The sequence below is a fragment of the Colias croceus genome, chromosome 6 (assembly GCF_905220415.1).
Source record: "Colias croceus chromosome 6, ilColCroc2.1".
Taxonomy (NCBI): Eukaryota; Metazoa; Arthropoda; class Insecta; order Lepidoptera; family Pieridae; genus Colias; species Colias croceus.
In genome coordinates, this window is record NC_059542.1 from 7,743,075 (window position 1) to 7,769,170 (window position 26,096).

Consider the following 26,096-nt stretch of genomic DNA (forward strand, 5'->3'; position numbering starts at 1 on the left):
GCGTAAATATAGCAAAGATTAACTTGAATTATTTTGAAAACTCAACGCATTTTCAATATTACTGTGAAATAATTAGCTAATATCCGTTAGTTTTTTGCAATAAATCAATTCAACAAATGACGTAAAGTAAGAGTATTTTTCTAGAAATCAATGTATACATCGGTACTTCGAAGCGAACGCCATAACAATTGAGCCGAGAAATTGCCGGCCTGGTCCGATCCGCGCTATAACCTCCGACTTCTCATTATGCAGATTGCCCTCTATTCACATATGCATTCACTAAACATCTTGGAATGCTCAGAATCGTCGAACAGGGTTGAAATGCAGTCTTTAGTTGCGATCTCCTCACCCTACATTGGATTTCAATTGGCTGCCATGTTATCTCTCTTGACGATTTACGATAATAGGTACACTGAATAGTGAATTATTTTCGCTTATTTTATGTATTATAGTTTAATACATCATATCGTTGATATTGTTATTCAGGTAGAATATAAAATGTTTTTCAAGGATATCGTTGTCTGTGACGGTTGATTAAAGAACGAAGGTTTTACTTTTAGCATTGCTTTTGTTAATTACAAAAATCAGTATTAAACAAACACAAACATTGACCGTTAATTCCTAATGTGTTACAGTAACCTCTTATTGAAATCGCTCCCACATGGAGACGGACTATTAAGCGAATACGCAAGCATTGTAATAAAATGTAGATACAGCGGCTAGATAATCTGCATAATTGGAACTCGTCCTAGGATATTGCGTCCACGTGAGGCGGTTGTGCAATTTTCCGCGTCATTTCCGTCCCCCGTCGAACGGCCGATTCGATGCGCATGCTTCTTTATGCTTAATTAATGGAAATGTGTGACGATGTAAATAAAAGGAAATCGAAAAGCTATTTAAATTGTTGCGATGAATTGCCTAATAGATTACTTGGGACGATGTCAGAAATGTAAAACGAACTTACGAAACGAAACTTGCGGTCATGCTTTGATCATGCTCATGCTTGAAAGGTTAATTTTAGTATAGTTTTACACTATTCATCACTCAAATAATATTCCTTTTTTCTACTCATATCCTGTGTTGCACAATTAGTCAATATACTTAATTATAGAATCGTCTTGTCTTACAATACTCCTTTATAGTATTTTATCCTGTTAATTAAAATATCAATTTCTATTCTGCACAAGTTTGCTCTTACAATAACAAAAGGCACTGTGAAATGGCAATTAAAATTCTTTAGTACTCATTTTCTAGTCGTGATTTACGTTACAAGCCGTCAATCTTAGCGATGACAGCGACGCGAATTGTATTAACAGAAGGCATCTATTTATTACATTTCTCCCGTCGAAACATTTAAAAACCTTCCTTCCTTGATATAATTACACTTTGTTATTGTTATAGAATTGCTCAGTGGTCTTACAAGTCGTGGATTGGATTAATTAAAGTTCTTAGATCATTTTCAGGGTATTTGGTATTCTGGTAGGGTTAGGATTAGTTAAATGAATAGGTTGGAGATTAATATTTGAAATAAGGTTAGTGTAAGAGCTAGGAGACAATGAATCGTTATTTACGCAAATATAGCAAATACCGTGAGCAAATACGACATTAATTATAATATTGGTGCCTGAATTTTACCTTACTAAAGTCGAAACAAGGTATTATACTTAAAACTTTTTAATTGAATGAAAGAACAGTATTATTGTTATTCATGATTTTATTTGCGTTCAATGGTAAAATACTTCCTCGTTGTGTTAAGTCTCGAATACACTTAACACTATACGATACGACTTTACGACCATATCGTTAGTATAAACATGTTCTTGAAAGTATGAAATATAACAGTATGGCTTGTACTCGTAAATAGATCGGGGAACGTCACAATCGATGCACCTCGCTCATCTCCCAGTCACGCGATGTGCCGTGCTCGCGAAGTTTTTCAACAGATGAAAGCCATATTTATAAAGTGAATACTTTCCACGCACTACTGAGCCCGCTGTTTTTGTAACGTTACTTGATTATGCGTAATTTTTTGTTCAGACCAATCGGATGAAATGTTAAATTCTTTAGTACGAGCTCACTCGATTGTTCCTACAAAACGTAAATTTTCAATTATTATGTGTTGTGTAATATTATCTAGATATTAATTAGTACGTGGAGGACTCGTAGTTAATAAGATTATAGTAAGCCTTCTCCTTGTTTTGGTTTTCCGCTTGTAGATTGGGTATTAATTTTTGTTACTCCTGTAGGGTTTCTTATTTATATAGGTAGTTTAAGTAACAGTGTTACAAACTACTTGGGTGATGAATATTGTAAAACGCCATTTATTTTCTAATCAAATATTTCCCAAAAAAGAATATCTAAGTATGTACCTGTATCATGAATTTCATCACTAATACGAAAATTTGAGGATTAATTGCTGTATAATTACATCTATGCATTTTATTCGTTCATATTTATTATTGATATTAAGTAAAAATTGACTCTGTGAGTGATAATATTCACAGAATAATTTCATTTATTTCAACGACAATTAAAACAAAATACCTCACACGCAAAACCGATAACATTACCCAGAATAAACCTGAACAGTTTCTGTACAATGAGGCAATAGGTATGTTATCTAACAATCTAAGTGAAACGTGAAGATTTGAAAAGCAGATGTCCTACGGATTACACTAGATGGGATCACGTACGACCACTGAAATGTGACGACACTGCAATCTCACTGCATCCGAAGACAAGTCTAAATGTGGACCATTTAAGCATCATTCCGGTGCACGTTTAGATATTACACTGTTAAACTGTTTTCTTCTGATTCTCTATTGTAATCGGATTCATGGACTTTGAATGGAACAAACTGTATTTTATTTCGTTTAGACAAAGTAAAAGCTTGTTTTATTTTCGTAGCTAATGATTTTTAATGTGCGATTTCATTACTGTACTAAATATACCTACTTTTTACTCTAGAATGCCTAAACAATTTAAATATAGATAACAGATTTACAATATTGCGCAAAATTTAAATTTAAAAGAATAAAATTTGGCATGAAAATCATTAGCACACCATAATAATTCAAGCTCGACCCTCCAACAAACTATAGCATAGGTAGGTACTTAAAAATACCAAAGATAATTAGAAAAGTAAAAAATTAAATGTATTTCTGTTAAATCGTTAACCCACTTGTTAAAAGTTTACCCTTAATCAATCTTTAAAGCTATTTAATCAAAGAGAGAAGGAAATTCTTTGCCTTGTTTCGTCGGATTTTAAGTCGATGAGTTGCTTTTTGTAAACATCAATAGCTTGTTTCATTTCACTATACTATTTACCGCTATTGTTGTTTAATTAGAAATATGAGAGGGCTTTCAAATACTATAAACTTTATAGTTGGTATCTTATCAAGAAAGGCGGGAGAGTTGATCATTAAATAAAACACAAACCATCATTATTAGAAAATCATAAAACTTTCTACTTGATAATTATATTATACGAAGATATTGATAATTTTATTATAATAGGTAAAACTTTAGTAAAAATTCTCATTCTTAAGCTTAGTGAAGAGGTTAAATTGTATATTTTGATACTAAATAAATTCTTGTAAATGTAAATAGTTTAAAAAATAAGTGACCGTACAATGCAAATAAAATACACTCACCTTTTCTAAGAATTCAAATAAGAAGAAAGAGACTTACGTCTATCAAAGGATAAGCTATGTAAATTGCCTCAGGAAAGTCATCTAGGGTAATAGTGAATATTGAATTATAGGTGACATAGCACTTGATGAATTCCGTTTTTCTCGCTGGAAACCCTAAGGAAAATCCCAGTCAATGTTGCGGTAAATCCTCATGCAGTTTATGCAGCTGCCGTATTAGCGTCTATTTGTATGACAGTCTGGAATTGCGGAACAATAACCATTCCCTTTATTTGTGTTACGATTATTAAGTTTCTCAGTGGTCCACCAATGAAAATAATAAGTAAGGAATAATAATATTAATACTTTGTACAAAATTTAACGTTACAAAGTGTTTGTTTCATACCTTATGAAAAATATTCTATAACTATGGAGAACACGGACATGAAGCTTTTAAATTTACATTACACTTCAGTGTTGTCATACTTCATTTATGCGCGCGGAATTTTTTGGGCAAAAACCGGAGTTATTTGGTACGGAGCTGGAATTTGAGCGACAGAGCGAATGACAATAAACAAAAGGGAGGCGTGGGACGGACATATGCTGACTGTTTGTTTTATAACCCGAGCCAATCACAATCCACACTAGAATAGAACGAAGCGGCTCGCCAACAAAAGAGACGTAAAGAATGGCCCACCGACACACTCGTGCTAATAAAATAGTTCCATGCAACAGGTCGCCCCGCCCGCTCGCTATACAATAGTACTTGCAGGAACTAGCGACGTGTTTCTGCGATCCTAGTATTAAATCCGCTAGCTTACATATGAGGATTAAATCGCAAATGTGTTCAAAATAGAATAGATAAGCATTAGAAACAGCTTTGCTTTGTACTAAATGCTCCGCTTTGTTAATTGCAAAGTTGATATTCATACACGATATTTGACCGCTCGAGCTCCTATAATAATTAATTCAGCATCATAAAACAATCGAGAGAATAATGTTGTTGAGTTTTATATTTTTCTTTGAGCTGTCATTTAGCTTTGAGATAAGTTTCATAGTAAAATAATCAATCAACGTCTCGAAATTTTGGCATGTCCAGAACAACAATCAAAGAACTTAATATCCTTATCCTAATTTCAAAGTTTGGTTGTACCTTTCCGTTTCACAGTGGGATTTACAAGTTTTCTTATATAAATCGCGACCGACGTTTCAAATACGGTAACTTGCGGCTTAACTTGCCTTTGCTTTAGCTTTCTTACTTAACTTGCAGCTTAGAAAATCAAACGTTGGAATCTAGCGAGTGATCAACTATGTTTAGGTTAAATTTCTCTAATGCTTAATTGCCTGCGCGCAAAACCTCTCGGTGTTTAATTTTGTGACACAGCGAACAATTCATTAAACAAAGCTGACAGTACAGTGGCTGCGAAAGCGGCAGTAAGTGAGGAGTGACAAAACTTGAGTCGGCGACTAATTAGCAATACAAACATGAATCAGAGGCTATTAGTTGTAATTGAATTGTCGCCGGCGAGGAAGTTGGCGCGGTGGCAAATTTAAATATCACGCTTTTAGGACGTGGTTTTATTAGCACTTTTACCCCGGGCTACACTGAGAAATGTTCCATTTACGCATGAAATACATATTACATTTTCCATAAATCGCAACACGTATTTTGATAATTAAATGTTTATATCGTGTGCTTGTTTGTATTTATAAAATGGGAATAAGGCTGTGCCATCAACAATCAATTGCGCTATTCAATTAAAACGCGGCCATTGTTTTTGAGCTTAATAAATATTCATAGAAAACAAATGACGCTAAATTACCGAGGCAACTTCGGCCGAGTAACCGCCCCCGAGACCGCATCGCGACAATTTTTCATCGAAATTTTATAAAACACTTCGCTCGCTGCTACGAGGATATTATCTCTCTCATTGACTCAAATTTTTTCACGGGAAGTTTGGCATCAATCCATTACTTTTTCATTTTTATCTTAAAACGTCATGATGGAGTGGAGCTGTGTTAATTGCGAGCTTGGACACTTTTAAAGATATTTCGCAGAAATTTGCGTAACTCGTTTCAAGCTTCATAGTTTATATAAACATTTGTAAAGGGACGCTTTATTCGCAGAGCTAATGTTAAGGAAATTACAGTACTAAGAAAGATATTTCACATTTTTAAAGGAGAGAATCATAGCTGTTATCAATTTAGATAAGGAGCAATGAATTTAATTTAATTTTAGAATATGTTAGTAAAATATAAGGCTATCTAGGTATATAGGTATGCTACTCATATGAGTAGGTAATATTTATAAGTTTAATAAAAAGCTTTTTTCAATTTTTTCTGCTTCGAATGTACGATTAACCGCACTCGTTGGTTTAAGCGATTATATTTAGAGCGGTACTAGTTGTGAACTATCGCCAAAAGTTTATCGTTGCTACCTTGTAAGTTCCTTAATTAAATCAAAGTTCGGATCATAGAAATTTATTAGGTGACTCATAACATCATGGGTTTGGACTCGGAAGGGTGCGATTTAATTCCTAAACAAACGTCATACGCGCGAGGTATTACGCATAATATCTTTTACCTACATCTTACCTATTTATGTATAGCGAGTACAAATTAGAACTCGAATTTCATACCCTTGTTTCAACATTTGAACTTTACTTATGTGTCGCAGATGTAAGAATCAGGTGGGATACGGCAATGGACAAAGTTTGTTTTCGAGTTACCAAACCTACCTAAGAACACTTACACCCAAGTTTGCCGCACGTACGCAAATATTGCATTATTTACTAAAGTGAAAACTATTACACACATGATACTCAAAGTGTTAATAATATGATTGTCATACAGTGCATACGAACGATGCAGTCTATCGTAAGTTATGTATAAATAATAATAAAATGTTACCTGAAATAAAGGGGGAGCCTGCATGGAAGTATTCGCTATAAACTCGAAATGGATACTTAGATACTCGGTGCACCTAATAGCCAGGTATTTCCAATAGCAGTGAAAATACCTATCATTTTCCGTGCGGGTTTCAAATGGCCATATAATTCAAAAACTCTATTTCAATTCTCGGAAAAGTTCTGTATTGTTGTCTTGATTAAAGTAAACTCCCGCATTCAATTCCACGGCAAAAGATTTTATCATTACATTAATGTTTATTTACGTTCATTAATAACTTAGAAATTATAATTCCCGGAAAATAGGGGTGCTTTTAGGTTAATATTGAAACTTAGTTATTTAGTCTTGTAACATAAAAAGTATTGAATTTGTCCCTTTTTCGTATATTTATTTTTTATTAAAAGAAAAAATCTTACAGAATATATATAATTTATTTCGTAGTATATTGAAACAAAAAGAAAATCTTTTAAAATATATTTATTTATCTATTTATATACATACTACAGTATATTTTCCGTATAATTTATAAAAATAATGACCCGATTGTAAGGAGTATCGAATTGCTACAATGTTAATGCTTCTTAATTCATTTTAATTGGTAATTTTAAACCTGATAATACCAAATATTAAAAAAATACAATTGTAAACGTGCTGTTAAGTATTTTTAATTTTATAAAATAATCAAACGGCCTACCTACTTGTAATATTTCAACAAAAAACAAAATATTATTTGAAAAGCCTTATGGCACATACCATAAATAAGCTCCGGTTATTTATGCAATATCAATAAAAAAATTTAATGCTAAGAATACGGAAATAAAAAACAACAGGATTAAATTCAAAGTCAGCTCGTCACATACGCGAAGAAGCGAGAATCAAGCGGCAGTGTGCATGAACACTCATTTCCTTCCCTGCTAAGGTTGCTTCTCCACCAATATTGTTCGAGGATGTGTAGCGAGGAATGTGTTTGTAAATAACCAATAGTATCGCTTCAAACGCTAAACGCTTCATACTTCAAACTAAATGAATCGATATGATTGGTTATTTACAAACACATTCCTCGCTACACAACCTCGCACATTCTTGGTGGAAAATCACCCTTAGTCCGGATTAGACTGCTTTTCGCTTTGAGATTCGACAGCCTCTTCACAACAGTTTATGATTTAAATCTCATAAGACTTACGTGTTCCCAATAACTCCCTAAATTTTTCATAAGCCCTGAATTTTCTTTAATGCTTACGATAATCCTTTCTTACTCTGAAAATGTTTGAATTTTGTTGATTCAGAATTTTCGTGATCATCCTCAAGGATTTTTGTAATCCTTCAAGCTATTATTTTTAATGAACATAAAATGTTGCCATTATTTACCTATTCTGTGTATTTCTTCTTGTCGCGGTTAAAGATCCAAACATTTATTTGTAAAAACAAATATAATAGGTACACATCCATTTATCTGCTGTAAATAATAAATGTTAAGTATTGAGTTTATTATTTTTATAAAAAACAGTCATTAGCTATGCATGTGTGAATATTGTCGTATTATTTTCTGCTTATTAAAAACAGTGACCTCATTTCACTTAAAAAAAAAAAAACGCAATCAACGTGAGTTCAGCATTTTAAAGAATTATAGGACTTAGCCGATGTACCTCTTGGATTAATTAACTAAGTCGTAAATGCAACAAGTCTGTATTTGCGTTGCTCTTAAGAACGTCTGTCCCGTGTTTTATTATAGAAGCAGAATTAAATGAAACAGTTAAGTTCTTCGGGATCGAATTAGGTTTAATAAAGGTGGCGCAAGGAAAATTGTTCCGTATTCCTTGAAAATACAGGTGAATCTGCCGTTATCTTTATTTTATTAGATATTATGGACAGCAATAATGACGAACTAATGACACTTTGAGATCCTCGTATATCGGTTTATGGTGATGATATATGAAGAATGAAACTAAATAATTGAACACTGCGCATTTCACAAATTTTTATTCTATAAGTTAATTATTATTTGGTATCTAGATATTTATTTAAATTTTATTGTTAACTTTCATATTTCCATGAAGAAAAATATAAGAAAACCCCGTATATTGTATTGATTAATATTTTTTTATAATCTTTTACGTTCATCAAAATTGTTACTCGAGCACCAATCTATTACCTTAATATATCAATTTAGAGGGCATAAGATAATAAAATCGCATTTGGGATTGACAAATTCGATGGTCCCGGTTGTCGAGTCCTCATGTTGCACAGAATGGTTCAATCTGTAAAAACATTTGTTCGAAAGTGAATCATATGTGGATTAAGTTTAAGATGAAGTTTTCCGTGAAGCTGATGGCTTGTACGGAAGCGGCCTAATGATAGCGAGGAGTACAATAGCACGTTGTCCTTGTTATTGGTATCTGACCTGACCGCTACGAGCGATTTGTCCAAATGAGACCCCGATCTTTTTGGCCGCTTCCTACATTTTTTTCATTCATTGCCCGCCTCTGATATATTTGAAAGGAATTAGAGCAACTCGGAGGGCTGTTACGATGAGAGCGTATTTTTAAGAGACGAATATTTTATAGAGATAAGGTAATATGAAACAATGTTGCTTAGGTATGTTAAGTTCATACTTATATAGACAATTTTGCTTTACGAAGAAATATCACACAGGAATACAACTGTTTCATTACATAATACTGAAAAAATGTACTACTAAAAATTAAATCATATTGCTCTTGAGCAATATTAATTTTACAGATTGATCGAGAGCCCGCACAAAGCGTTCGGATAAAATTGTTATAATTTTTTGTAGCGGCCGATTAAAAAGGTCCAAAGTAATCCTTAATCCCGTTCACCGCCAATTAATCTTCGTTACCGGCGGTTGTTAGCCGAATTGGTGACGATGGCTCTGATTTGTCGTTCACGCGTACGTGGACGCAATACGATAATCCGAGCTACCGAGATCCGACCAAAATATTATGGGCCTATGAATTGATTCTTTTATAATTGGTTATATTGCTTGAAATTAAACTACAAACGTCGTAATACGTATGATATTGCCTATATTTCAATATATTAATATTCAAATATGTATAGGCAAATAAGATCCTCGTTAATGCTTGCCTTACCTTTTCATAAAATAAATACTCGTATATATGAGTTGAAATATACTTCAAAGATCGATTAAGAAGTAATACCATAAAGTACTTGAAATGAAAAAGTACTGAAGAAATAACTAGATATTATTTGATTTCAAACAAAATATTAACAAGGAATTTGAATAGGCTGAACCGAATATTGTATTTAAGCATCAGGGATAAAAGGAGCCCTCGTTTTATTTATAATCTCGTAACAATTATTCATGTATTCACCAATTATAATATAATGAGACATCTTAATTGAAATTCTATTTCAAAAAATATTCGGTACCAACTAAATAAATAACATAAACGAACAAATATAATATAAGTGAAGTAAGGGCATTACAAAAACCTTATTATTGCTAATTAGTAGTATTATTCATCTAAATGGCTTTCAAACAATCATATTTAAGAGAATTTAATTTGAAGCCTGAAGAAATTCTATTACATTGTAATAATATACCCCAATTAGACCGAAGGTAAAACGCGTGGTTTCTGCCGGGAGGAATGTACGCAAATTTAGTATATTTCGGGTTAAACAGTATGTAAATAAAGTAAATGTACAGTACTATCTCTAATCGAGTAAGAAAATTACAGATACGAGTTAAAAATAGATTTGGAAGTGAATTAATATTTGACAGAAAAATGGAATTGATGGTTTCAATATCATAATTATATTTAGAAGCTTTGATTGATGATACATAAATGTCTGATTCGGTATAGGCAGTATGTAAGCGAGGTTCAAACACGCCACTGCCCCGCCCGCCTAATGTTTAATTCGCGTTACTGTGACAACTTTCACATTTTTCCAAATTGTGTTTTCGTGTTCGACCGAGTTTTCCTTATAAATACTGTTATTAAGATAGCGACTCAGTGACAGGTGCTAATGTGGAAGTATCAACTCCATTTGTATAATAGCGTTGACAATGTACGGCACACTTTAATCTTTGAATTTTAGATTATTATTTTGTGTATAGTACACTACTGAATCTGAAAAGATCATTACCCTTTAGAAAGTATAGATAAATCAGCTATTGCTTCAAAATTACACGTAGGTAAAATTTAAAGTTTTTTTTTTTTTTGGAATACTTTAATTAATTCAGACGATAATAATTAAGGGCTTGAAAATGTTCTAATTTTTAAATTAAAAATTTTATACATTTTATTTGAGCGATTTTTAAATTTTAAATCAATCTCGTAATTTCAATAAATTATATCTATTACGAAGAATCTTAGAGTAAATTAGACTGGGGACTACTACAGAAGGTGGAGCGTATCTCGATTAGTAATTTTATGGATAAATGAGCAAAATCTTTAAGCGTAATTATGCGGATATACCGTCGTCGTAAAAGATATAAAAAGCATTGTTAAGCATGAGTCGCCAACTTGTATTAGGTTTGTTATATATATTGTATAGTCAATTTATATATAGTCCATTTTCTACTTCACTGATATTAGTAATGTTGTAGGTCTACAATATTTTTTGAATTATATAAAAGCTTTCAAATATAAAGTTACATTTTTATAACATTACAAAACCATAAAGATGGCTCGACAAGGCATGAGACACGAAAGATAGGCCTTCATTGCTGGATCTATCGTCATATGGTTTGAAAAAATTCTGAGGTGGAACGGAATAATGAGTACAGAGTCTTTGTCACGGGCGTTTTCCCTCGAAATTAAATTGTAATGATGATGCGCCTCGGTACTTCGCTCGCGACCCCCGTTATTAAGTTCCCTACCGACTTGAGGTCAAAACAAGTACCTATCGTTAAATATTCTCTAGTATTCCAGCTGTCATAGATATGAAAAGAATTGGGTTGAGCGGTCTTTGGACGTTGCCAAAATGAAGAATGAAATATTATCGTGTCATCGCATTTAAAAGTTATGGTCCAACTGTTTTCGTTTGTCGCTTTTATAATCGAAACTTTAGAGAGACGTTTATTTTTCTTCTTGTGGGGCTTACACTTTAAATTATACATAATATAATTAAACTACCAATATCTTACATAACATATTTCATAATTAATCAGAAACTAGCGTGGTCTATGTATTTAATGTTATCTATACGTTTGTGTTAAAGAGTTCTAGTTTTACTTATCTATAACAAAAACAATATGACTTTCCAGTAAATAGACATATTAACATAATTTTCATATCAACTCACAGAAACTCCAACACATTATAAGTATAGGTAATATTTTATATTCAAAACAAGCTAAACACGGTCAACCGCAAGACGACGCGTGGCGGCATGAGTGATGCTCATTCATTTACCGATGGCAAAGGAAGTCATTTGAATAATGATACCAACTCTCTACAACGAGGGTTGTGTCGACACATTTTGGTACATTTGAAAAAACTTCAATACATTCTGAGACTATAACAAACACAATGCTTTTGACTAGATTATAATTATACATAAAATTTCGAGCATGTTTGACTCTTTTGTAAAAATGCATTTCAATGCAATAAGGATAATAATTTAGAATGATATTATATAATATAGGATTATTAACAATACATCTGTATAATTGCACAATTTAGAAATTGAAATCATCAGAAGGCTGGAAAAGTTTTAACGGCTTCCCTAAAAGAATTTTAATTAAAAAGTTACTCGAAGTATCCATAATAGAATATGTAATCTGTTGTAAATTAATTTATAATTGGCTGCCAGCGGCTACTACGAATCTTATGTAATATACACCAATTCGAATACAATATAACTCTATACATTTATAGCAATCACACATCGTAACAATGGAAATATAAAATTGATGAAGTATTTGGAAATGATATGGATCAATTTTTATTGTGAAGAGAATGCTCGATTTATTCATTTTACTTTGATGATGTTTCAAATGAAAATGCAGTTAAAAACAAACGATTGACAAATTCTATGAGTAAAGATACAATGCCTTATTAGGCCAGTAATTAAACTATTTCCACATTAAAGTTCATTACATTAACAAAATTATTTGGATATATTACATTAGCGTTAAATATATTAGGTATAGGTCTAGTATAGTCTAAGAACCAATACATAATAGACGATGCAATTGACGCTCATCATTGAGTAATTAATACAAATTGTATCCATGCTATTGTTATTGTAAAAGGCATAATGTCCAGGTTTGATCGCATATTGTGTACAACAGACTCTAATTTAATATGCAACGAATTTAATAGTTAATGTTCGCGACGCTGAGCAAGCTCGTGTGTTCGCAAATTACTCCGCACTTATACTCAGGAGGATATCTTGTGTGAATTTATGTGTGTACTTCTGCACGGCTTAGGTAGCTTCCAATTTGATTTATAAGTAGGATTTTTATAGCTATATTATTATGGCCGATGTGAAACAAAGGTATAAAGTTAATCTATATGTTTGTATAATTATTTATTGATAACAGATAATGAGACAATAGGTGAGGCAGAAAGCATTAGTTATACAATAAAACTAAGAATTTAATGAAATGTTATTATGGTGTTGTGTAAAGAGCACTTGACTATTTTGACAACGAAAGACCAATTTTAGTTTTAGGTTCGAATGTTTAAAGGAAATTTCCAGTCTAATATACCTATATATAAATATTTCGTTCACATTTCATAACCTACAAAGTTTAAATAAATCGATAAAGGTATTGAATACAATAACATTATTTTCACTTGACCTGTACATTGGCCCACTCAAATAAACCTTAGTTAGCAAATCTATAAATGTCCTGACTCCAGTACCTTTTGTAGTCTGCCAACAGGCGCCATAAGAACGGAATTAAACCCTACTTGACACGTTTTTTACCTTCCGCTTTAAACGGAACTGAAATACCCTCCCCTGTATGTGAAATAACGCCACTTTTACCTCAATTCCAAATTTGCTTCGTTGTCAAATCCATGCAAAATATATTGCGCCGAAGTTTTTAATGATCACACCCTTTTATACACATTTTGCGAGTTGATTTTCATTTTCGGTGACTTTAAATCTGATAGGGACGGAATTCAATTGTGACACAACAGGCCTATTCGTTTAATTAATGCCAAATAACCAACTTTATTATTGCACACGTGTTTAACACAATAAGTTATCTTATTAAAAAATATACGTCAAAAGAAAATGTTTATATTCTAATCGTGCTTTTTAGACCTTGTTGAAGCAAATTATTTTTGTTTTAAATGTTTACTATGCAGTTCAATCACAAAGGTATTCTAGATTTACTTAATTTCAAGAACCAAATTAAGTGATTTACAACATAGCTTAAACTAAAATCTAGGTTACTTTATTCGCAATGAAGCGAACAATACTTTAGCACTTAACTCAAATCCCACTTTACTTAGCAAATCACGACATATTTGCTTACTCTTGCTCTACTCAGTTTTATTTATTCACAAAGCTTCAAAAGATAATTTTACACCTACGTAGGTCATACAAAATCTTGTTAAACGAACGCACAAAACGATTATCTTAGCGCATTACAGAATTATACATTTGTGCAATTGTCTGTTTCCCATGGTGAATATTTCACACACGTTTAGAAGAAGTTTTCTCATCGGTTGCGGCGCACAGCCATGGCAATGCACTTTCGCTGACCCCTTGCCTCTCACGAGCTGCATCTCTGTCACTCTATGAGCTTTCTCCATCTTTCCTCTCATTCGTGTGCCGTTGCGCCCGCGCTTCCCGGTTGCTAAGGTAATAACATTCTACGATGCACCGCGTCGTCGGCCTGGAACGGGTTCTACCGGCGACTTCGACGATTACTTGTACAGAAACAATAGTTACCACGGACATATTTAACTGACTGCTTTACGATTTATTCCAAATCATACCGACTTATATTTAGCCAGCCTTAAATCAGACTTGATGGAACTTCGAAATTGCTTTTGCTTATATGAAAATCTAAATTGCTTGCGCTAATTGCTCCTGATATCCTGGTATTGTAAAATTAAAAATTGTGTGCAATAAAGAATATATAAATAAATAAATTATGTAATAGTGGCAACGGATCATAGAGGTCGCTCACGTATTTTTCTATTAATAATTTTAATTACGTCAGTAATCATTCAAAAGAGTTTAGCCAGTCTAATATTTTAAATAGGTACAGTTGGATTTATTTTCCTATGAACTTGCAGATGAAACAATGTTGCAGTAGATCTTTTTTAACAAGCAGAATACCACCATCAGTATTCTGTAAACTGGGAATGCAATCATGTAGTATGGCAGTAATGAACTGACTGCCACTCGTATCACACACAAAAAAGTACTTTACATGCTGTTAACAATGCGACTGCGCGTTCCATGTATCTTTCCATAACAACAACTTTGTTAGGCGCGGAAACTTCGCTCGATCTTTGCAACATTCTATCTTATTTCACTATCGCTTTACATTCCAGATGAATGGATTTGTAGCGTATTTGTCATTCCAACTGACTGACTTGTGTTAAGCTACATTTAAAAAGCTCAAATATTGTTCAATGCATTATGCACCTATGCATGTAACTTTAATCATATACTTCGCAACGTAAAACCTGCATAAAACTCTATCGGATGACAGGGTTATTTCGACTTTAACAATCAAATATTTAGGATGACATTCGTTAGTATCACACTCAGGAGGACCGCGACCTAGACTTCAAGTATTTCGCTAGTCTATTAAAAGGGTAAAAGCTCGCGAGACCGTTGTTGTATTTTGAAACATACGCCGGTGTATTTGAGTACATATTTGTTTTCTTTCCGCGGTCGAGTAAGAGGGCTTCCGACTAGCAACATTCCATCGCACAATGAGTAATTTAAAAATTCAAAACATTCGTCGACGCTTCGCGTACGAGAAGCGATCCTACGAGAGCGGCTTGGCAATTTATACTATCTGCTTACACAGTACACAACATCGACACATTTTCAATGGAAAACGACGTATGTAATTACCACATAGATACGTATCTACTGTATAACTTTGATGAAACCTCGAGCACGATATAACACTTAAAATTCTGTAGGTATTGAGTATATTAAAATGTACAATAGAAATAAGTTTTTTTTGTATCGACTCACAAACTGAACACCACGAAAAGAAGTCAAAGTTTTTCAAAAGCCAACCGCGTGTTTGATGCTAATTGATAAACATGCACTGACGCTCACGAACGCTCACTAGTGTGGGTACCTACTACCATGCTACTACTTGTAAATTAAATTCTGCCGACTCGCATATTCGAACTATTTTTGCGAGTACTGCGGCCGTGAATTTTCATTTTAAAATAATCAATTCAATTAATTTGAACAATTTTTCAATACGATGCTTTTGCAGTGCATTTACGCTCGTTAATCAAGCTACAAATATATCGTTAATTACCCAATATCCAGTTGAAGTGAACGTTGGATACAAAACAATTTCGTAGAAATTGGAATTCCTACGCAATTACTTTGTATTGAAATATTACCTATATTAATTAACAACACTATTTTGTTTACGCTCACAGCACATCCTACTTTATTTCACATGCAATAATTTTGCACTAAAAATTGAAATGAGGTAGCTCGGTTTGTAATTCGCTGAGTGGATGAAATTGCTCGGAATAAAATACCTGGATACCTCTAAGAGAATATAAATCTTAAATTGATAGTGTGAAGTTACAGTTTACGGTTTCAGAAAATTATTTTCGTTATAGAAATTAAAGAATTTTGAGCTTTAAGTCAATAAAGTGAGTGTTTAAATTGGTTCGTGGTTGGGTAATTCGGATTTTTCGCTGCATCGCGTAGTGGAAAGATATAAGTGTGAGGCGGCAAAAACTGTGCCGTAATTAGTCTTCCGACTCGAACCGTGAACAGACGGGAAGTCAAGTGCTACCGGCCGATGTACTGGGCTCTACTTATTCAAATGCGTGTTGCATTGAAATCACTAACATCGGTACTGCGCGAAATTTCCTGGTGGCTGGTGCTATCTATCCTGCATGCGTACCGTACGCAGCTTTCGAATTTTATGAATAATTATATACTATGTATTTTTTCATTCATATTGAAATAAAGAAAATTAGTGGAAAATTGATGATGCGGGCATGCTCGACCGCGTATTCAATAATTACGATTATATAATTCAATAATGTATATTTATTATTAGAGATAGTTACTGCAGATATTATAATGCATTAACTGTTAACACTATCTTTCTGTATTTAGTATGAGAGTCACAACAAAAATAAACATAGAGCGGGTTCAGAGTATTTGGTTGGACCGTTTTAATAACCCTTAAATGTGGAATTGTGTAAATGTATAAAATGGGTACAAAAACGAATAATTCGTTACATTGATTAGAATCACAGCATGAAGTCTCTTGAATGAGCCCAAACCTCTTGGCGGGATGTAAGTACACGAGTTTTTTTGCTCTTAAAATTCACAAACTTGGAATACCGTAAATACAATTACGCTGAAGATATAAAGGGCTCTTATCTGCTTTGACCTTCCCTGATTTAATTCTATTACGTCTTTCAAAGTAAAGATTCATGTAATGAAAATATAAACGAATATATTTGATATTACAACCTAATATAATCACACTTAATGGCAATAGGACATTTGTATATTCCTTTTCATTCCAATCTGAATGGGATTCAGAAATTGAGTGTATAGGAACTCAAGGAAAAAATGTTTACATGTAGTTACGAGAGTTGGAAAAGCGAAAAAAGCGGAGTAACTTTGCGGATTGCGAGTTTCGCTTTGATACTTTTGCAAGTATGAAAATCTTGTTGATTAACTCTTCGAGTCTTTTAAGATTGTACTTACAGTTTATTTTTTTGGTCTTACTAAGAAGAAACTTTATGACTGAATTTCATCATAAAATGCAAATGGAATGATAAAGAAATTAATTCGCAAATAAGTATTGAGTCTAGTTCCAGGATTTCTAAAGAAATATCGAATTTATTTGCATGAATTGTTTTTGACAATTAACACAATTTTTCCTAACTTATCACAATCTTTATGATATAAAAAAACCACGAGAATTGAAAGAAATTAAGAGCTATTAAGATATTTGATTTCACGTAAGCATACGTAGTATTTTAAATTAAAAGTGCACGATAATATAAAAATTACATGACATTAAAACAAGATAACTCAATGTTTGTAATTAATATGTAAATAAATAAGTATAGAATAAATGTAAACATATTTGTCAACTTACCGTATCGGACGCTGTGTAGCGCCCGTTGCTGCACTCAAGTAGTGAAGATTCACTCACCTGAAAAGAAGATTTTTATTACATTTCATTCATACTTTCAATGCCTTAAACTTACGTAGAGTCTTCACGATTGAAGAACATGATTCAATTATATTATTCGTACGCCGTAAGCATTTTTCTTTTAGCAACATTATTCGGAGCAAAATAACAGTACATTCCGCAAATAAATTAGGTTATCCAATGGAACGTATAATAGAAAAATAATCTGGTATCTAATAACTATTGGTCTAATTGTTAGTGCGTATAATCGTAGATCGGCTAAACCACGGCTAAACAATAACAAGGCTAACTCGATATAACGATAGCCTTTGTAAACGCGATATTTCAAGTGTGTAATGTTGCAGCTCACAATTCACAGGGCGGAGGGATACCACAATCTCCGCTTAACTTCATTATGTTAGCGAATTGCTAAACGTTCCATTGTTGGCCGGCTTCGTCTGTAGGCCCAGACTGTTACCCATGCAAATAGCTATCAAATTGTCTTGAGTATTCACGTTTCATTTGAACCTGGTGTCCGTCAATGGAGCACGAATAAAGGATACATTTTGGAAGACATAGGAGATCTTTTACTGCTAATTAATTACTAATGTATTTATACGTTAATTGATATTTTATCGGTGCTTAGTAGCAATTTATTGCAGTAATTTTTACTTTAATAACAAAAAAAAACATAGTAATCCTAAAACGTTCCTTTTAATAAAATATTTCGTACGAAATATTGTTCTCCATAACATATCAGACGAAACTTGCGCCAGTACGGATTGTTCACACCAGCCTATCGAGCTTAACAAGATCATAATTGATTATTAATAAGCTGATATACTTCGTCATAAATAAACATAACAGAATATTCGCTTTGCGAGAAGCATTATAACAAAATAATATTCCGATAACATGAAAACCGAGTCTATCACGGTCGTAGTGTAGAGGGTAAATGATTTTGCATTAATAGCCGTTCCACACACAAAGACCGCCAGGAGAATGGAATCTAAACCCATTATATATTGGCGCTGTATGCTATTGAAACCAGATTCACTCACTATACCTTGATCTGTGAATAGCTATTCCAGAAAATACATACATATAGTAGATATGTGGCGCACATCGTGTACACAAATACGGATGCGATTTCCTTAAATCCACCGATGACGTTTCTATGTAATTTTAAAAATCAAGCGCTTGTGATCGTATTAATAACTCAAATTAAGCCATGATTGAATTATTACCGCCAAAAATTAGTTTATCCATCGCGAAACCCATCGCGGTTTTTAACATCTCGTTATTTGCGCTGTTTAATTAAAGTAATAACCAAATGGACATTGGAAACGTATAAAATGTTAATAAAACTTTGTTGATGGACTATTTTTTTGAAATGTGTACGGAGATCGGTTACTGAATTGAAAGACATAACTATTGAATAAATTCAATAGAACGTGCATCGGCTAAGCTGGAATTCATATTGAAAAATCCCGTTCCTATATTAATAACTGACATTTAAAAATCAGAGATGAATTTTCGAAAAAGCAGTGAATGTGTGTTTTTGATGTAAATATTATGACCGTCGACAAGTTACTAAACCATTATTTATACTAGTGAAACGCGGTAAAATTTACTAATATTAGTATTTTACTTGTTGACGACAAAGCCGAAAATGAAAAGGGATTTATTATATCAACCTTTATACTTATTACTGTATAAACCTATTATTATATATTATTGTAGAGATAGATTCTATTTTCCTTATAAATGTTAGAATTATAATGTCTCCTAAGCTTAAAGCGTAAAAAAATCCACAATAAATACGCAATTTTGTTAAAAGCCCATAATATAACGTTTCGTTAATATTCTACTATGTTTTTGTGGCTAATGACGCAGAAAATGACTTCATGTTATATTCGATAACTATAAGCAACAATATTTTAATAAAATTGAAAGTTCAAGAAATGGTTACTATGTGAGTTACAGTCAAGAATTAAAAAAGTTAAGAAAATTCATAACCACTTTAAAAATTATATAAAACATGAATACGTGAGTACAATTTACTCACATTTTACGCCTGTATGAAGAAAGCTTTTCACTTGACAGGCTATAAAAGTGTCTTGGTGCCACGGTGAGAATGAGCTCTAAACTTTAGAATATAGCTGTATGCAGCTTAATACCTTGATCAATTATCTCTACTCTAGATTCTAATTACAAAACTTAATCTTATTCAATTTTTAAGTTTCAGGTGTGTAGAAAAAACCTGGGAAAGATGATATATTATATGTATAAGTAGACTTATGAAAACGGAAAAAAAGGATCCTTTAATAATAATTAATTCAATAACAATACCTTAAGGTTATTATTCAATAATTGACATTGATAATCGTATCAGTATTTAATATCTTTCTCTTTTAATTTATATAATATATGAAAAGATATCGCTTATTTTCAGTTGTAAATAAAACTAGTTTTCAAGATTCCAAATTTACATTGTAATAAATATTTTCAAAAAAATTTTTTTAGGTATCGTAATTTGAATAAGTTTGTTAATTATAGTTGACATACAAATGATTACTAATCTGATGTCGACATGCAAACTTTATACTTATTAAATTTTAAACAAGGACTAGAGCGAGCGGTGCGTTGTCATATTAACTCCAAACTCCGGAAAAATAACAGAAGTTATAGATTCTTATAGATATAGACTTTTAAAATAGGATCAATACATAATAATTTACTTATTAAAATTACAGTACAAAATTTATTCACCAAATGATTGCTAAAATAAGAAAAAAAACAGTAAAATTTCTTACAAAATATTTCAAGTCTAACGAGAGTTGTACAGTTTTTTACTCGAGGCTTCTAAGAAGCAAAGATCCCTATTTGTAATTCCAATAACCAGCAGACTGACTCGATTCTATATAGTCAAATATATGCAGTCTAATCGTAAACTTTAATAGCCTATTCGGGGAAATATATGTGGATATTCGATATGAAGATGCAGGTACAGTGAAATGCGACGTACCTACAATATCACTTCACACATTCTCTATCACATTGTACAGTAATCTGAGACCCTCGTTCATCATTTATCGAGGATCTGGAATTTGGTTACGTTGAATATAGTTTCAATAGAGTTGTTTCGGTGGGAGATTACGTTATCTATACCCTCAAATAATCTACGCAGTTACGTATCAAATTGAATTGTTTATACAAAGGTTTGATCATTGATGCAATGGTAGATATAAATTTATAATAAGTAGATATTCTTAGAATTTTATAAATTAACTTTCGAAAACAAAAAATTATTTGCTTATTAAATGTTTATTTTCATAAATTAATGTCTATTATAGGTAGATAATTATTTATCTTACACAATCTATCATAGTTTGATACGAGTGACTTTCGGTTCGTTTATTTATTGTTGTAAGTATATAATTGCCGCTACAAATACGAAAGAGATTGAGTACAGTACAAAAACTTTTTATTACAAAATACCAATGGTCCCTAAATAGTTTGTGAAGGAGGAAATACTTTCATCAAAGCTAGAACTAAGAAAGTGTGCCAAAACTAATGTAACAAGATTTCGCGATCACGGTCCACATTCTTGAGGTAAATAAAAATGTTGGGATCGAAAACGGTCAAATCCCTGGCAAGACTTCTTCATGTCGATGACACCGACGTTTCTTTGATCAGGACATACTTTGTTTTCGGCTTCCCTGTTTTATAAGATTGACTCAAAACTTCTGAACATTACCTAATACCCATACACAAAAGGTATAAACGTAAAACAATTGTCTCTGTAAATTTTACCTCTGAAGCAATATTTTTAACGTCATTTCTTAAATGCCTAATGGAAAAAAAATATCAAACAAAATTTTCTTTTACGTTAAGCGTCAAACATTTTATGTCCTTTAATTTTAGTGTGAGTCTTCAGTGTATTATTTTCTTCTCATATAATGCGAAACATTTTTTAAATTGAGCCATAAAGCGAAGTCTTACGGAGGAACCTGGCTAACGGAGGAGGGAATTTAATAAAGTTACGTGTATTTTATCATGAATTATTCCGCGAAGTATGTTTTGTATTTTTAAAAATTAATACCGGATGAAACACGATAATATTGTGTAAATCTTTTTAAGACTGTTCATATTCTATATTGAACTTCTTTTGAATTTTATTTTTAGACTAATTTTATAAAATTATACTAATTTGTTGAAATAATGAGACGTAATCGTGTAATATGAAGATACCTAGTAAATAATCTCTTTGGTATAATATTATACCTTCTGGATTATTTCTTACTATATAAAGATAAACTAATTTATTTGCACTGTATCTACGTACCTAGGTAAAATTTTAAAACATACAAATAATATACTGTCAACTATAATTTTTCTATTACTTCAAAAATAATGTAAGCAGTCTAAAAACACGGTAAACAAAATAACGTTTAAAATGGTAAACGTATATCGAATTGGCCTCATTCCATTACTGATCAGGTCGTTACTTTCAATGCGTTTGTTGGTATATTAATCCTATGCATACGGTCGTATCCTACCTTAATCTCATCAATTCGAGGCACGTCGGATGTTTATTAACATATCGACCATAAACCGCGATTTTTTCCATGTACCTATCTACGTAGAGACGGCTTTTCAGCGTTACTTTTTTGCTTTTACTTTATGCAATCCGGTTTGTCGTTTTTCAAAAGCAAAAAATGATTTAGAACACACGGAATAGTCATTTTTTTTGTTATGATGTACGAATATTACATGTATTTTGGGTGTTATCATTTAACGTTCTATATTTTTTCAAATATACCAATAAATATTAAGTAGGTATACTTTAATATGATAGATAATATGTGGTAAGAAGAGTAAATTGTGTTCGCATCGCATATTAAAAACACATAAACAAAATACAAATAGAGATGTTAATGTGTATTATACAGCATAGGTCTATAAAACTTATCAACTCATTATCACCAAGATTAACTCACTAAAAGATGTTAAACGAAAACGATGAATAAATAGCAAAGGAATGAAGACGTAAATAAAAATAAGCAGACCGATCTCCCGGTATGAATAACGTAGCGATGTGATTTCAATGTTTATATAAAGAGTGTTTGTTTAGCACACGGAGGTATTCGAAGACTGGATTCCCAGCGAATCGATGTGCTAGTCCTCTTTCATATCTGCAAATACGAGGAAATGAAAATAAATAGAAATATACACGCAGCTTCACACAAAGTGAAATAAAGCTGCCCCAACAAAGCGGAAGAGGGGACAAAAGATTAATTGAAAATCGATACGAGGACAGCGATAAATAAATAAATAACAGCTCACCTCTAATCTATCAAAACAGGTTTGCGAATATACGTTTTTGTTAGTCATCGCACTGATAACTGCGAATTATTGACATTCTACTTATTTCGCGCTGAGTCTCGCTCATCCTTTGATGGAACATGAATCTGCTTAAAAATGAGCATTCTCGTCCACAGAGTATCGGTTACATTTCCATTCACAATACGAGCAAACGAGATTTGATAAATGAATCGTGAAACCAATTAAATCGATATTATGTTACGGAAATGCAGAACAATAGTCGGTGGTATATTCGAAAGCCATTAGCGAAGTAGCTTCAATTATTCGACAATTAATGATTTTATGATAAAAATCTATGCTCGGAATTTAATAACTCCCTCCCGATACGGATATATTTTTTGAATAAAATGGATTTTAATTCCTAGCTCGCATTCTTTAGCTTCCATTTTAAATTTCCATTAACAACGTTACACAACAAAACCATATTTAAATATGGGTTTTAAAAATATTGCATCGTTATTTCAATATTTCTGTAGGTATATTTTTTATTACACATTTTATGTATAGATTAAATTGTTTTGGATATGAATGAATAAATGTATTCAAATAACTTTGAGTAAATATGCTGTTAAATATTTTAGAATATTGTTGTAGAAAGGAATGGAGAACAATTGACACGAAGCGCGAATTTTAATTAGCTGTAATCTGATACAAAACCACTGAAAAGGATACAATCAAGGGTGCAAGACGGGTACTAAATCAAAACAAACTTTGGACGGGATCCCTTTTACTAACTTTCTAAATAACGGAGCACAATCTTTTTCATTAAAAATCTCCATGAGCTTGATTATTAGGGAAGTAAAACGCCTCCGGAGAGCCGCGAGTTTAGCGAATACTCGATTTCCGCGAGGTCAAACTTGGAAATGTTAACAGATAATTACTCACAAGTTTGAGCTAGCACGAGACATTTAGCAGATGCTTTATTCGGGAGAGCGCGGCCGCGAGCGCTCTCTGAATGATAATGAGCTCCATGTGCACGGAATTATATCCCTTTATGCAAAGACATAGGCTTTGATTTCGCGTGGATTACACTTACGGTTGGGTCGAAGGGGTTGGCCCGTTAACACGTTGGGATTCGTGTCCAAAGTTAATTAGATTAGGTCTCAACAATCGCAAAATATTAGAAAAACAATTTTCATAACGTATTCCATTTGTTCATTTCGTTGCACTTAATTGGAAAGCGCTGGATTTAACAATACATACATCCAATAAAAGGTCAAAGTTTCATTACAATGAATTGCCAAACAAATATTCTAAAATTATACGTACCCTTTATTTTGAGCAACAAATTTGTTTTCATTTTGTCATATATGTTACATTTAGTTAATTTAAATTTATCAATATAATTAAGATACCATAGGTATTTACAAAAATACCCCAAAGGTACTTATAATTGATTTAAAGACCGAAAAAACGCGGATTCTTAAAGACAATTGCAATAAATGATCGCTCTATTTCCACATCAAAACAAATCTACATTTCAACCGAACAATTTATATTTTAGAAACAATCTCAGTAAAATTAGCCCGAGATTGTCCATTCGAGTATGTCTGCTTCATCGCTAAGATACAAGCAATTTACATGAGTTGTTACCATCATACATCCTTCCGTGCGTCACAGCCCAATTAATTTTATACGGAAACGGATATATGAGCAAGGAGCAAATGACTCTATCACACGTATTACGTACGTATACTATATAATGAATAATATTAGCCGCAGAATTGCTTTTTTGCACAAATATTAAAGATTTTAGAAGCTTCAAGCTATAGGTGAATATTTGGTTTACCCAGTATAATAATTAAAGCAAGTTTTTTGCTAATAGAAAGTGTAATCCATATTATTATAAATGGGAAAATATCTCCGTCTGTATTTTAGTTATTTGGCGTAATGATAATTATTTAATACCTCTCGTAATCCGATTAATATGCGTTAAAAATTCACACAACCAGAAAGAGTTTTCGCGTCTTAATTTGGAATTGACGCCGAAAGTTCTTCCAAATCAATGTCATGCATACTTCCAAATAAAACAATCGCTGAGTTTGTTCAGTATTTGTTCTGTTCATACATACTGTATGTGAGTGTATAAGGTTGATTAATTCAGTAGGCAGCGGAAGGGCATGAGGTCGCTGCATTGGTTGCATTATGCAGTGATTCCACATGCGCTGCATACAAAGATGACTGATTACGTAATAATTTGCCGTTAGTTTACAAGACATCGGTATCAGATATAGCATGTGGTAATACAAGTAAGATGTTTGCCACAGTTTGAAATTCGTTTTCAGAGCATTTTAAATTCGAAATACAAAATGCTATACACATTATATGAAAATAAGTTAAGAAAAAAGACACACTTGTCAGAAATGAAACTTCATTGGCAATATTCTAAGATAGGACGATATTGCCATGATACGACCATAAAATTTTACTCTCAGCCCGCCTAAAGAAGTTTTACTTCAATATTTGTAAATTTTCAGGTGTAATTACTTATCAACTTAGATAATATTTTCATATATTTGAAGGAAGAATGTAATAAAATGCAAAAGACAACATTGTTTACGGATGCTTAATGTACAAATATCGGGTTACACGTCTGCGCATTTATTGGAATCCAGTTTACATCGCTGCTAATTGATTTTTAATTAATTTACATGATCTTTTCCTTAAGAAATTGTAAAACAATTATTTTCATTCACAATAAATGCTTTACAGTGAGCATTCCAACCAATCACTGGTGAAAAGGAATCACCAAATCCGCTTAACATTTCCAGGAAATATCTCTTAACATAGACCTACTTAAATATTAAAACGAAATTGGAATTTCCTGCATTATTCTCACAAATAAAATA

At 32.5% G+C, this 26,096-nt stretch overlaps 1 protein-coding gene and 1 long non-coding RNA gene across 2 annotated transcripts in view; one reads left to right on the forward strand and one right to left on the reverse strand.

The window, feature by feature from the left end:
- LOC123692479 (polypyrimidine tract-binding protein 2) overlaps nt 1–26,096 on the reverse strand; it is a 142,589-nt gene that overhangs the window by 96,626 nt on the left and 19,867 nt on the right. The window contains exon 2 of the mRNA XM_045637238.1: nt 17,824–17,880. Coding sequence (XP_045493194.1) covers nt 17,824–17,880 — 57 coding nt within the window. The remainder of the gene's footprint in view (nt 1–17,823; nt 17,881–26,096) is intronic.
- LOC123692482 overlaps nt 1–26,096 on the forward strand; it is a 55,083-nt gene that overhangs the window by 18,560 nt on the left and 10,427 nt on the right. The window lies entirely within an intron of this gene.